Genomic DNA, 15472 nt, shown 5'->3' with positions numbered 1-15472 from the left:
TTCACTGCCACGCCTCCCAGTTAACATGGATATTTGACTTCTAAAGCCGTCAATGGCGGGAAATGTGTGGTGATGACAGAAGGAAAGGGTCTGCCAATTGAGTGTATAGATGTGATGAGGCAACAGGTCGATGACACGATGAGCATTTTGTACAAGTTAACGAATGAACTCTTATGCTCTGCTAACTCTGCTAACGAGTGTTTGTGTTGACGTGATGTACTTTTCAGTCTGACACTGGGACCCGCATTTGCCTATAGTGGCGCAGTCATGACATACTTTTATAGAAGTTAAGAATAATAAAGCATTTTTGGGGGTTTAACAATAGCTTCTGAAAGCATGCGGTACGTTGTATTTTTAAAATGCCATTTCAAACGAGTTTGACATACCGCCAAAAGCGTATTGCTAGGCATGTTCCTTGTTAGCCAGAGGCTAAGCTGCTCTGTATTTGTTTACAAAGTAAACTTGTGACTAGAGCACAAGTGACTACCATTTCCTTTCGCTTATCTAATACAGTATGCTCCGCGTGGGAACAATACGACCAATGTAATTTTTTAATGGCTGCCCGCAGGCCACCCAAAATGGCTCCCGACCCACCAGTTCAGAATCAGGGTCAAAATAATAGGAACAGCTCTCGCATATTGTTTCATTGATATGATCTGTGATGCAACATTTCTATATTGGCTTTACCTGTACCTGATGTTGTGACTGCACATGCCTTCATATGAACCTTTTCACATGCGCACTAACTGTGAACGACGACTTCTAACATGGCTCTGCTGTCTTTAATGTATAATGAAAGCCTATTTTTGGTGTGCCAGTCTTTTCTTCTAAAGCTCTCTGATGTGTGAATGCGCTTTGCTCGATCGAGGAGGCGAGCCAGAGATTAGGCGAAGCTCCTCACATGACTTCACGTATTAAAGATGAAGACAGAGACAGCAATTGGTACACAGAGGGAGGAAAGCCCTCGGCACAGTGACCGATATAAACATGCAGTATTTTCTTTTTTTTTTAACCATCTGAGGATCAACCATCATCTACCTGCAAGCTGTATGACCTTCATGGCTCATCGTTTCATCTCATCCTGGCCACTGCGCAGGAGCCGCTTTATGATTATTAAATTATCCTCACCATTGTTCCCAATGGACATTCAGAGTAAACATAGCTAACTTCAGAGTAAACATAGCTAACTTCACTTTATCGTTGCTCTGTGCCTCAAGTTCCTGTGCATTGCATAGTTATATAAAAAAAAAAAATCCATGTCATCCTGCTCTTAGAAGCCCAAGTAGCAATAGCCCACATTCCCTCACCATGGGGGGCTGATGCCGACTCTCCGTTTTCCTTTTTTTTTTTAGCATGCATACGCGCATGTGTTTGCATAAGTGGGTTTTTGTGTCAAATTAATTACGAGAGCGGGGAGTAAGCCCATGCATGAGTGTCCTTTGTGGCCCGGCGACATTAAACTGATGGAGAGGAGGAATGTGGGTCATTTTGCTTGCACTATCACACAAAAAACAGTGGACATTTTATTTTATTTTTTTTGCACAGTCACATTTCAGTTTCATGTGTGTATATGTGCGCGCGTGTGTGTGTGTATAAAGCATCCCTGCAGCATGTTGCCTGCTCGAGTGTGCGCTCTCTCGCTTTCACGCTGTAGCTACAGAAATCCAGGTCACGTAACAAACGCATCTCACTGCTAACATAACCTGTGTGTGTGTGCGTGCGTATGGAATAAATATTAGACACACAGGTGCTGGGGGCGTCCATGCGTTTTGTCTGGGGTTTGTTGCAGCTCTCTCTTTCTTGTGTCACAATGAACGCATACTTAAAAAGGATGCTGATTCGGTGACGGTAACCGTGGCGTCCGGAGCAGCATGATGCCGCTGGAGAGAAAAGGAGAGAAATCCTTCATGAGATCTGCCGCCCAGTCAAATTAGGACTATCGGGATGAAAGAGTTTTTTTTTTTTTTTTAAATAAGAAAGCATCCTTTTAACTCATCTTTGAAGACAAAGGAACGACCATGACAAAACATGGATAATGTTTTCATCTTAAATATTTTCTTTGTAGGAAAGTCAATATTTTGTCATCTTTTTAGGGGTTTAAAGACACAGATAAGTGCTACAGTAAGAGTGTCAATTATACCACTCACAAAAATTTTCAGGATAAACATAAAATGGACTATAAACATCACAGGTGAATTTAATTTGAACTTCTTCAGTTTTTTTTTTTGTCATGATGGCATCTCAAATGACGTAACAAGTTTGACGTACTGCCAAAAGTATATCGTTAGCCGGGACGTCCGCATACCAGAGGCTGAGCTGCACTGTATTTGTTTACGGTAAGGCTAGAGAGTGAGGCAGGTGCCATTCCTGTACTCTACATCATATGTTCTGTAGACATGTACCCATACATCTATCCATTGTCTATGCACTTGTTCTCATTACGGTCAACGGTGGGCTGGAGCTTATCCCAGTTCACTTTTGGGCAAAGGATGGGGTACATGCTGGACTGGTCACCGGGCACATCTAGACAAAAACTATTTCAAACTCCCATTCACACCAAAGACCTATTTAGAGTCTTCAATGAACCTAACATGCATGTTTTGTAGTACCCCAAGTAAATCCAAGCATGGGGAGAGCATGCAAACCCCACACCTGAAGGCTGCAGCCCAGATTCAAATCCCGAACCTCAGAACTGTGAGGCAGCTGTGGTGCCCACCATTATACTCCTATTTTACATAATCTTCACAAACTTCTTTTTCAACGAAAATTACAGGGGTTCAAGTAGTGAGCCTTGTGGAATGCCACACATTATTTTGTTTCCCCTTACAGGGAGGACTTGAGGGGTATTCAGGAAGTCCTAAAAGCAGTAATAGAATATCAGAAGAGCACTAAATTCAACCTTTAGTGGATGTCAGCAAAACATTGCTTTCAACCACTCATATCCGCAACCTTTTGACGCCGTGGCCTCTGCCAAAATAATGTAATTGAAGGTTTGAGATCTCATTAAGAGGGTGCATAGGCTCATCTAATCTGTATAACCCAGCGAGGGCACGCACACACATTGCACTTCGGATTTAATGTTTTTGAGCCCAACACATGCACAAACACACACACACACACACACACACACACACACACGCACACACACATACATGCGTGCTCCAGTTGGCAGCTAATAATAGACTGCGGCCAAGAGTCTCAATCCCCTCCCAATGCTTATATTTTTTTCTCTCATGTTAACAAATTATGCAATAAATTCATGTTCAAACACTAGTGTAATGTGTCTTTTTGTGCGTCCCTTGTGTACCTCTGGTGAGACTGTCCCAAACTAGAAGTGTTCTTATTTCCGCAAACACACTCATTAATCTTCTGGATTATGAATGTCCTTAATTTTCCCACACCCTCCACACACAACAAAGCTTCCTCCTGTCTTTCCTCCCCCTGTTCGCTTTTAAACATCAGCCCTTGCGGGAGTTGCTGAATATTTGATAGAGAATCAGCACGATGAAGGGCCGAACACGATTAAAACCATGCAGTAGTACCACAGCATCCATCCATGCATCCATTTTCTGAGCCGCTTCTCCTCACTGGGGTCGCGGGCGTGCTGGAGTTTATCCCAGCTGTCATCGGGTAGGAGGCGGGGTACACCCTGAACTGGTTGCCAGCCAATCGCAGGGCACATAGAAACAAACAACCATTCGCACTTACAGTCATGCCTACGGGCAATTTAGAGTCTCCAATTAATGCATGTTTTTTTTTTGGGATGTGGGAGGAAACCGGAGTGCCCGGAGAAAACCCACGCAGGCACGGGGAGAACATGCAAACTCCACACAGGCGGGGCCGGGGATGGAACCCGGGTCCTCAGAACTGTGAGGCTGACGCTCTAACCAGTCGTCCACCGTGCCGCTAGTACTGCAGCATCTGGAAGAAATTATCGAGTCACAAAGGTATTTTCTACTATAATTTATTGTATTATTTCAACAATTTTTTATTGTAATAGTATATTATTTTAGTATAATTTCAACCATTTTTATTGTAATGTTGCAATTTTACTTTTGTAAAATGTAGATATTTCTTTACTTTTGTAAAATTCATATTTTTTTAAATTTAGCCTTTGTAAAATTATGATGTTTACTGAAAATACAATATTACAATGTTATTTTTCAACACTTACAACTATTTCCCTCTTAATATTACAACTTTATTTTGTACAATTTCACTTTTTTAAAAATTATTTTTAAAATTATTATTATTTACACTTTTTATTGTAATATTACTGGTACAACTTTACAATTTGAAAATTTGATTTGTCCCATATTACAACTTTATCTTTGTCAAAATGGTAATAATTGTCTATCTCGCTACTCATTTATTTCTTATACAGTGGGACTGAACAAACATCATCATTAATATCTTAAAATGTGAAATGTCAAAAGTGTTTCAGGAAGTTAACTTGTGCTAAGATTCATAGGTAAAATAGGGATGTTAAATGGTAATGTGGAAGTAAAAATAAAATAAAATAAAAAAGCTACCGTGAACTGCAAAGCGCTCCCAAGTGCCCACACAGACAGCATGGATTAGATTTTCCTTTGTGGAGGCAGCACTTCATCACCAAGCCGCTGCATTACACTTTGTCAATTAGTGTGCGGATCCATGCATGTGGCGGACACAAACACAAATGACTTCTCCGAGAGCTAATAATGAGATCGGAGGTGTTGATTAAAGCTGCCTCCCTTATCAAAAAAAAAAAAACACACACCACTTTTGAGTTAGTTAGAGTGAAAATCAGATCACGTTATTTGACCAGTTTATGCAGAAATCTAGGTCATTCCAAATGGCTTCCATGCTTTTTTTGCAACTGTATTTATCAGTACTGCCGCAAAGACAAAGGTTAAGACATCAATCTGACAGCTTTGGAACAACGCTGATGCTAAGGTTGGAAAATGAAAGAACAGCACAAAACTCCAAGAGACCGCAGAGTCACCTTCAAACGGTACATGACTCAGCGGCGGGCTCAAAATGCTTCCAATTGAGTCTCAGACCTCTCTGGGTGCCTGCTTTGGGATTAATGGTTGTTCTTAGAATGAATGCAAATATAGTGAAGCTGCCTTTAGCTGCCTTTCGCTTCACTGCTAAGCTTAAATGCAGAGCCTATTGCCAGAGGAGCTAACACTCCATGCTGAGTGCTGAGTTAACATCTGTCTGTTGAGCATACTGTATTTGATTCATATCATGTTTCTATGTGCCTGTGTGTTCTTACCTCTCCATAGTCAGTAGTGACAACCAGGGTTCCATCTCCGCAGGAATTGACCGTGGCCGGGACCAGCTGTTCTTTCTCCCTAACCCAAACGCGGGCCCCCTGGAAGACACAACAATAACGTTATTTAAAGCTGCAAGGAGCGACCAACGAGGCCCTCTCACCCTCTTTTCATGGCGGATCCTAAAAAATGACCATCAAATGTTGACACCATGCTCCACCCACATATAAATGTTTAATGGCCTCATCTTATTATTACATATACACAACAAAGTAAATATCTCAATGTTATTTTTTAAATATGGCAATTTAAAATGGATTCATTCATCTTCCCTTCCCCTTATCCTCACTAGGGTCGCGGGGGTGCTGGAGCCTATCCCACCAATATTATTATTGTTATTATTAAGTGCAGTCTTTTTATTAACCCCGTATTTAAGTGCAGTGTTAGTGTTCATACTGTACATAATGTTATAGTGGTTTACAATAATTATTTTATATTTTTTTAATTATAAAAAAAGCTTAATTATTTTTTTTTTTTAGGTGGCACGAAGAGGCCATCCAGCATTGTGCCGTGCTTCAATGCGGCCTATTCCATTTCAGTGAGCTCCTTTGCCACAGTGAACAGCTCAACTTTGCAGTCAGTGTTGGCAAATAAAAACAGCTGTGTTTTCTTAAAGAGACAATAAGCTTCAACAGGTGGGGCATTATTCCAGTCGGGCCCGCATGAGTGCACGGACAGATGTTTTTAATGAAAGATAAAGACTGTAACATCTGGACTTTCCGCCTCTGTAAAGCAACAAGCGCTTGAAATCTGTATGTGTGTGTGTGTGTGTGTGCGCGTGTGTGTGCGCGTGTTTCGTCTTCCCGTTTATTGGACGCCGGCACATGAAGCATGACCTAATGACCGCATGACCTCAGCCTCTTGGTGGCTCTTTTCATCCCATGCGTACATTGGGCCTGAACAAATGCACGTTTACCCTTAAGTACATTCATTTTTAGTCTCATATTGAGCTTCTCACTGGGGAGAGAATAATTGAAGGGTTGTAAAAGACGGAGCACAACTCCCCCCCCCCCCCATTCTCCCCTCCCCTCTTGGGAATGACTGGTCCAGATAAGCAGGGGATGGACATGGATGACAACAAACCTTTGACAAGAGAAAAACCACTGAACCTGTCACCAATGCATAGTTCCTCCCTCCATACCCTCCTTTTCATTCTACGGGCCTCCTTTGTGAAATATGATGCCGGTAAGCGAAACCTAACCAAGCCCTCCATCTTGTTGAAACGGTCCATTAAAGCTCAACATTAAATTATAGCCCCCTGACCTCACATGTCAAACCGCTGATCCCAAACCGAGGAAGGCTCCTTGCTAATTGTATGTACACAAGTACTAGAGAAAAAAAAATGCGGATGTGACGGGAATTGTATTCATGACACAGAATGGGGAAGGACCAGGTCAAATTTTCCACCTTCTAAGCTATTATCTTTTACTCGCTAATGTGCAAGTATACAGTTTGTTGTGACTGAGCAAGACTGCATGAAATAACTTATGACCTGCTTAACCCAGACTTGACTAGCCTTACTAGAAATTTAGTAGTGGGGACTCAACTTGATTTTTGCCACAGTAACTTGGGCCTTGCTTGAAACTTAAAGTCTTAGACTTGAGACTTACTGATGACTTGTAAATAGCTGACTTACTCCCAGCTCTTCAATCAGAGCCGTAACCGAGGTGAGAGAACGGCTGAGTAACGGGATTCCAAAAAGGAAGCGCAGGCGTATGTAATTATAAGTATCAAACAGGTCGTTTCCTATATAAGCGGTATTTGTAAAATGAGGAGACAGTGTTAAAGCACTTTGAGTACCTTGAAGGTAGAAAAGCACGATACAAGTGAAAGCCCATTTACAGTACCATTTGGAGTTCCTCAAGGCTTGCTACCCTGCCTTCTTTATTATTGTTATTTAAAGTGCAACCGTGTAATTACATGGTCAACATTGATTTATCTTAAACGTGATCAATTATTTGGACAAAAAAATTTTTTTTCTAAGCTTGTATAGTAAGTGGAGTTTCTCAAGCCTCGTTACCCTGACTTCTCTATGTTGTTCTTGACATAATCCTATCCAATGTTCCAAAATTATTTGAAGTGGTACGTTCTAAATAAGAATAACAATGATTTATCTTAAAAGTGATCTTTTTTTTGTATGTTAAAAGACGTTGTTAAAGCTTGTTTAAACATTTTAAACATTTTAAACGACAACCAAAATGTCAACAACATGACATTTTGGTTGTCCTCTTTCAATATTTGATTTTTTAAATTTAAATTCTATTTTACATTTATTTTTGCTTCATTTTATGCACACTGGTCAATGTCTGTTGTTTATAATGAACTATAATGCAATAGTTGAATAATTATTCAATATTTCTTTTTATTTTGTTTTGTTTTATTTTATTTTATGTACAGTACACTGGTCAATATCCGTCCATCCATTTTCCATACCGCTTATCCTCCTTTAATAATTCAATCTATTTTATTGAATGCAAATTGGATATAGTCAATTGTGGTCCCATGGTAATTCAATTAAACTTAATGAAATTATATTTGTATTTTATTTGTATTCTATTTGTATTTTTGTATTTTTTCATTTCATAATAAATAATAATAAATGTAGTTTATGTCAATGTTTTTACATAAGATTGAATGTAAAGATTTTATCATCATTATTATTATTTGATTGGAGTGGATTTTATGCAGCACTTTGGTCAATGTCTGTTGTTTTACTAAATGAACATATATAAACTTGACTTAAGCGTAAGGCTCATAAGCTAACGAGGGAAAAATAAATCTAATAGCAAAGATGCATCCAAGGTTTACAGTAGGTATTGCAGAGGGGGGGGGGAAAGAAATGCGTTTGCGTATGTATTGATTTGGTGTAAAAGGGTCATACAAAGCTGTCATAAAGCACTCTGATCCCTCCCCGAGCAGCATCCTCGGGGCCTGAAAGTGTGTCAGTAATATTCCATTAAAGGTGATAACACGATCGGGACAGACGGGCTTTCAGCAGATTATATTGGAGAACTGACGTTTGCATTTGCAATTGCGTGTGTTTGAGTTGAAGTGGGTGTATGGGTGTCACCTGTCCTGTGGGAGTCACACTAAACAGGTTTACAGTTGAAACAGAACACTGCAGGTATGAACACAAAAAATAAATAAATAAATCAGGTGGGGTCACTCACCAAAACAGAAGGCACGCCTGCACAACAGCTATTGGTTTTATTATCCAAATTGAGCATTCTTTTTTATTATTGTTACGTCATTATTATTTTCTTTAATTGTGAATATAAGTATTAAAAGTTAAGAAAATAATTCAGACTATTTGTGTTGCTTTAATTAGATTCTTTATTATACATACTGAGCAATATTACCTATACTATTAACAGGGTTATTAATATATACATGTGCAGGATTTAAACATTACTAATCTATTCATTATTGTCATTATTTAACTGAGTATTGTATGTACCGGTAAATATTAGGGGAACCTTTGAACTTGACCTTTAACATTAAGTAAACAAATTAATCATCCAATTTATGCAGATCATAGCTCACGAGTTAATGTGTGCATGTGTTTGTACGTGTGTGTGTGTGTGTGTGTGTGTGTGTGCGTGCAGTGTAAATCTAAATCCTCTTTGAGAAGCCAGTTTTGAACAGCCTGCTAATTATTCCATTCTCTCTCATCTTGGATTAAACTACAGTCTCTCTCGCTCACACACACACACCATGGCAACAGGACTCCACGGCAACAGGGCGCCATGGTAACAGCCTCCTCCGCTTGGTGCAGATGGATGCTGGGAGATGGAGTCCCGCGTTTTGCTGTGTTGTATTTGGACTCTTTTAGTTGTTTCCAATGCAACAAAAATACAAGAAGGACTTTTATATTTCATTAAAATTTAAACTTAAAAAGATATAAGAAGGGAAAAAAAATAGTACAAGTATGAGAAACACGGATCTTCAAGGTTATATACAACAGAAAAATGACTGCAAGGTAAAAAATAAATAATGAATGATATGCTCAGAAATATGTGGATTAAAGTAAAAACAATAACATAATCACAAACAAAAATGAAACATTTCATTCTTAATGACAAATACAGTGGTGCTTTGGAGATATGAGTGACTCGACTTCCGAGTTTTTCGAGACGAGTCATTCGGGCGATTTTTTTTTTTGCTTTGACTTAGAGATACGGGCGCTGTAAAGTGGCAGTTAACTCAATTAAACTCACTTCACAATAAGCAGCACTTTGGCAAATAGTGAACATTTGCTCAAAAAAGAGGCTTCAATCTCTTTCATGCCTTTCCCACTTGAAGTTTACTGTCAAACTAAACGTCAAACAAAGTGAATTACGCGTTGTATATTTAAAACAACCAAATGGCCTTGCCTTAAGAATGGCCAGCCAGCTAAATGCTAACATATAATGGAAGAACCCATTGACATGCTAACGGTTATTATCGATAGTCGCTGTTTTACAACCATTTAGGCAACGGGTATTTGAACACAAATGGTGGAACAACACATGCAGATAGATAATATAACAATACTCACAGCATATAGTCTTTATCCTAGTAGTAGAAGTCTATCCTTCATTTGTGTCTGCATGACATTATACAGTACTGCCAACTGGTGACCAAGGCGGGCAACACCAGAAGGAGCAGCACACTGAATTGGATTGCGGCATTGAATCATGACATGCAAACTGTTTAATGCTTTACATTCTGTTTAATTATGTTATAATGGTATGTTTTTATAATGTACAATAATATAGAGTGCTATTTATCCTCCTTAAAAAACAAAAAATCTTTTTTAGAGGGGAGGTAGGAATGGATTAATGGCCTATTCATTCAATTGGTGAAGATGATAATGATTTGAGTGGTTTGAGTTGCGAGCAGGTGGTCATAGAATGAATTCAACTCGTATTTTAAGGCACCCACCGCTGTATGTGGATCTATGTGGAAGTAAATAAAATACATTAAAATGAAAAACACTGAACTTTTTTTATTTCATAAAATATCAACATTTCATTCTCAATTATATAAATATATAATATATATTATTTATAGTGTTGTACTACAAAAAAACCCTTTACAAAATTAAAAACAGAAAGCATGAGAAAGTTGACAACATATTAAAAGGTTAAATCCAATCGAGATATGTTATACTATAGTGCCAAATTTGGTCATATGTTGCAGCTTAGTTCCTTTTAGGAGGGAAGCGAAGCATTCTGGGAGTTGCTATTTTTGTTGAATTGCCTTACAGTAGCACATACTTGATGCCTTTTGACGGCAGTAGTGGTGTCCCACCTACACGCTAGTGCACGAAAGTAGGTTACAGTAAAGGGACTCATGGCACTGAGCTGTAGCTTAAGGGAGGACCGAGGCAAGCCGGGGAGGAAAGAAAAAAAAAAAAAAAAGAGTCAAAGCAACGTGAAGTGGCTTCCTGAGCAGAACAAATGTGTTGGAAGCATCTTAATATAGGTCACACATCTCCAGCGACTCTTCCCTCCCCTCTTGCCTGCGCTGCTTCAAATCCTGCATGATTTCAAGCACAATCTACGTGTACGGGCAAAAGCTATGCTGAAATATGTATCACACGTGCGTTCTGTTCCTTTCAGCGTGCAAACAAGCTGCTTCCATCGTTTGTTGGTCCGCTTCTATTGAGGTTTTACAGCTTCCTGAACATAATTCAACCAGCTGCTGAATATTCTAATGCAGAGTTGTGAAGTTCTTTGCATGAAATACCAGCCTCGGTGTACGTGAAAGCTTTCCGCAGAGTTTCCCTTTGTCGAAGGGTCATTCCACCGAATCAGTGTCATTTGAGGCCCAGGAAATTGAAATGTATAAATTCACAATAAGCTAAACTGCAAAATATTTGTTATAACTACGCAGTGTCCAGCACATTGATCTGATTGCATATTAAATCAATGCAATGTCAAAGATTCATTTAAACTACCTAGAAAATGTAAAAATGCCATTTGTTGCTTGTCGCCGCTTCCTAGACATTTTAATCCCTTAGAAATGTTATATATTTTTTTACATATTTCACTTATTGCTTATCCCAACTATACCGTAAAATAATTTTATCTGGAAAAAAGAAAAGAAAACAAACGCTTTGGTGATGTCCCTGGGTTTTCCCTGAGTCCTGATACCGCCCATATTACCCTCCCTAAAATGTTTTGAATATTCCACAAATCATGGACCACAGGAGGTTGTATCATTCAGATGATATTTCAACTCTGACCTCGGCACAATCCTGGTAATGTAAATTATATTTTGTTTTCTGTTGTTTGTATTTAAAATTTACCTGTGTCTGGTCTGGTAAGGAATCTTGGTTATTATGCTAAAGCGTAAAGCGTGCCGAGGGGGCGGTACCACCAAATGCCAAATGTCTCGGCGCGGCTAGCGCAGAGGGCGGCTGATGTGACGTGATGCGCACTTGAATAGAAAAACGTTCTATTCTGGAGCGGTGTCGCAGTGACATCAGAAAGCGCCACCAGAGGGGCTGGCGGAGTCATTTCTGAGCGCTATTTTGGCGGACTTGTACTGTAAATGGCAAGGGGGAAATTGAGAAAGTCATAATGAATGCGATGTCCCACTATCCCTTTGAAACCTGGAAGCACTCTTTGTGGAACTATAGCTTACGAATGACCTGATAAACTCAGAGATCCTGACATGAAATAAGTATTGGTTGCACATATTCGCTTTTTTTTAGCTGCTGCGTCACCTCCTCCTCCTTAAAATAAGCGAAGGCAGGAATTTCTTTTGCAACAATGCAATGACAAATACATATTGCCGAGTTGTCGAGTGTAATCAGCGAGGAACACCTCCTGACTTCCCACCGGGGTGCCGTTGTCCTGAGCAAGTGCCGCGTGAAAAGGCCTTAAAACTAAGATGGCTGTCAAAATAACACTGACCAGGTACTATCAGACAAGGTCAGCAGATTGTGACTAGAGCTAAGATACAGCAACACGCTGGGCAAATGTCAGCATTTATCCGACAATCAGTCATTCACGACACCATAAAGCGACAAATTCTCCTTATGCAGTAGTGCATGCTTTTGCGAATGGAAAACACGTCGATGAGCCCAGCACGCTCAGAACTCCAGCTGACCAGGTACTATCGGACAAGGTCCGCACGTGGAGACTGCGGAGTACAACGGTTTCCAGAGCTACGACACAACCACGGCTAAAACAATGTTAGCATCTGTACGACCAGCAGAGGTTTACATCGCCATAAATGACATTTTTTTCCCCCAAATGAGACCGAGGGTACCAAAAAAAACGGAGCACTGAAGCAAAATGTAGAATATAAATACTGCAACATCCAGAGCAAAGACACAGCAACTTGCTCAGCTAACATCAGTATTAGTGCGACCAGCATTTGTTTACGTCACCAACAATGTCCAAAAGATGCACCAAAAGAGTGTATGTTCTGTACACGAACATGCCGCAAGACTCTCTTGTAGGTTCTTGCTAACAACCTCGGCTAGACTTAGCTCAGTCGAGATGTGTCACTTCAACATAGTTCCTTTCCACCAATGTCTTGCTTTTATGAATAAGCAGTGGGGATTATTTTGCAATGCAATGATTTTGGGATCATTGCATGTGGTATATTTAGGGTTTAATTCCGGAACTGGAGGATATTTTCTGCACCCCCGTGAAATTTCATTCAAATGAAAACACATGCACTTGTGTAAATTACAGCTGTTGTGAGACAAAATGTAATTTTAGCTGTGGTAAAAGTGATTCCTAAATATCTAATAAACACCTCCTAAAACGGCTCTTTTGCCCTTTTATCCCTCACTCTTGATTACAAACCTACATATCAAATATATGAGGTACATTAGTATTTTTAAATTAGCTTTTATTGGTAGGCATTATGTTGATATCTCTTCCTTGTAATTGCTCAAACATTTTGTTTCGTCACGGACATATTTGAAAAAGTACTGCTTATGCTCTCAAGTTTTGTCTCAATATACACACAACCCTGTTATTAAACCTTTTAAACCATCTTGAGGAGGAGAAAGAAAAAGTGAGCTCCATGACTCAGCAAAAACGACATCGAGCGAATTGCTCTGACCACGGGTAGATCTATATAATTATTAGATGATATATTATGTCCATCCATCCATCCATTCGCTTCTGCTAATCTGGGGGTCGAGTCGTGGTGGCAGCAGTTGAAGCAGGGAAGCCCAGACTTCCCTCTCCCCACCGACTTGGTCCAGCTCTTCAGGGGGGATCCCGAGGCGTTCCCTGGCCAGCCCAGGGACATAGTTCCTCCAGCGTGTCCTGGGTCGTCCCCCGGAGCCTCCTACCGGTGTGACGTGCCCCGGAACGAGGAGCGTCGAACGGGGGGGGGGGGGGGGGTAAAAACTGTCCCTGTGCCCTGAGCATTTGGGGGAGCACCTGGCCTTCCATGAGAGTATACATATATAATACCATTCCCCAGTTTATAAATCATTAATGGAAGGGATACAAGCAAATGTGACATTTTCGACGCAGATTTTCAGAAAAATACATTAATGTCACCGTTTTTCTCTGTTTACTGTGTAGCTAAATGTGTTCCGCCCAATTAGCATAGCAGCTAACAGCTAGCATGTACTATTGAGCAAAAACTGCCGCACCTTTGATGTTTGAGCTTGACGAATCCAATAATACGATGGTTTATCACCCGTTTTGCTTGCAAGCGCGACAAAAAAATGATCCCAAAAAAAATGTTGGTACCTAAAATTGTCCTCCGATTCTGGAATGACCCATAAACATTTTGAGGGGGAAGGGCAGCCATTATTAGCAAATTGTTGCTATTTAGTGATGGTTGACTGTATCATGACCAAGAATGGAGTTACAGTTAATTGCAGAATAAAGATAGATGAAGTCCCGTGACGATTTGCAGTGCAATCTCACCTATTCCATTCATCCACCACCACTCCCCACCCACGAGAGAGACACCATACCCTGCCCCCTCCTCCAGCTGTGCACCACCCCGATGCATGCATCCACCCCAAAGTGCACTAAAAACGTATAGAAAATTACAAAAAATAAAAATAAAAATCAATACACACAGAAATGAGGGATTTTCAAGCCAGGGGAGATCTGATTTTTGCAAAGCCGAGCACACGTTCACAGATTTGCCTTTTAATCCGGCCCAGAGCTTTATGGAGGCGAAAGAGTGTCAACTCTCGTTTGGGCCAATTTGTCTTTCATCCCAGACCGGAGACAGGCCTATAGGTTGCTCTGCAGTGGCCGTAAAGTGACCATTATGCACGGCTTGCTTGATATGCAAAGGAGGCGGCCCGTTTTCTTTGCTCGCAACACCTGCTAACGTCGCGGGGGGGGGAAACAAACAAAAAAAAGCAAATCCAGGCGAAACGACGCCTAACATGCCACTAAGAGCGATATTTTTCTTACCTCCGTGAAAAACGCCTCCATCCTGCTTCGTCAGTCCGCCCAGACGTCTCGCGCCGGGCCCGGGCAGAGCGCACACGCTGGCCCCGCTCGCCGGTGCGCAAATCTCCGCGTGTTCGCTCCAAAATGACGGGGGCACTCGCGGCGTGGATGCCTCCGTGCTGGCGTGTGTGTGTGTCCCATTCACATCAGCACCAGCATCATCGTCATCTTCTTCTTCTTCTTCTCGTGACAAATCCAAGGATGGAGGGAGGTGAGGGGGAGCGGATGGGAAAACGTCCACGAATGACTGGTTTTGCTCGTCGTCTGTGGTCCCCTATGTGTTTGTGTGTGTGTGTGTGTGTGTGTGTTTGTGTGTGCGTGTGCGCGTCAAACCTTTTAGTACGTAGCGTATATTAGAACTGACTCACTGTATTAGACTAGAGCTTCTCAAACTTTGTACACCAAGTACCAGTTCAAAGAAATACTCCAAGTACCTCCATGACCATAATGACTAATATTAAATTACACAGTCAGAATCGGAATCAGAATCTGCTCAAGTGACCATTGTGCAAATGGTGCAGAATTCAAGAAATGTAGGCCTGTAAGGTAGGGTTCATCAAAAACAAGGCAGAGGTTTTATTCGTAACAAGTATATTGAACATTATTGGAAGCCACTGTGACATTATGCACAATTTGTACTATAACAGTGCCATGTAGGAAAATGGAAAAAAAACATACCTAAATGATGATTAAATAATGATGATTAATTTAAAAATGAAC

At 40.6% G+C, this 15472-nt stretch overlaps 1 protein-coding gene across 1 annotated transcript in view; it reads right to left on the bottom strand.

Annotated features, from left to right (window-relative positions):
- The window catches only part of myo10l1 (myosin X, like 1), a 42811-nt gene extending 27823 nt beyond the window's left edge, over positions 1-14988 (bottom strand). The window contains exons 1-2 of the mRNA XM_061696522.1: positions 14714-14988; positions 5261-5359 (exon numbers count right to left, since the gene is read on the bottom strand). Of these exons, the coding sequence (XP_061552506.1) occupies positions 5261-5359; positions 14714-14734 (120 nt within the window). The 5' untranslated portion in view covers positions 14735-14988. The remainder of the gene's footprint in view (positions 1-5260; positions 5360-14713) is intronic.
- Between the last annotated feature and the right edge of the window lie 484 nt (positions 14989-15472).

The sequence above is a fragment of the Phycodurus eques genome, chromosome 14 (genome assembly GCF_024500275.1).
Source record: "Phycodurus eques isolate BA_2022a chromosome 14, UOR_Pequ_1.1, whole genome shotgun sequence".
Classification (NCBI taxonomy): domain Eukaryota; kingdom Metazoa; phylum Chordata; class Actinopteri; order Syngnathiformes; family Syngnathidae; genus Phycodurus; species Phycodurus eques.
Note: the sequence above shows the minus strand (reverse complement) of the source record. Positions and strands in the feature narration are given on the sequence as shown.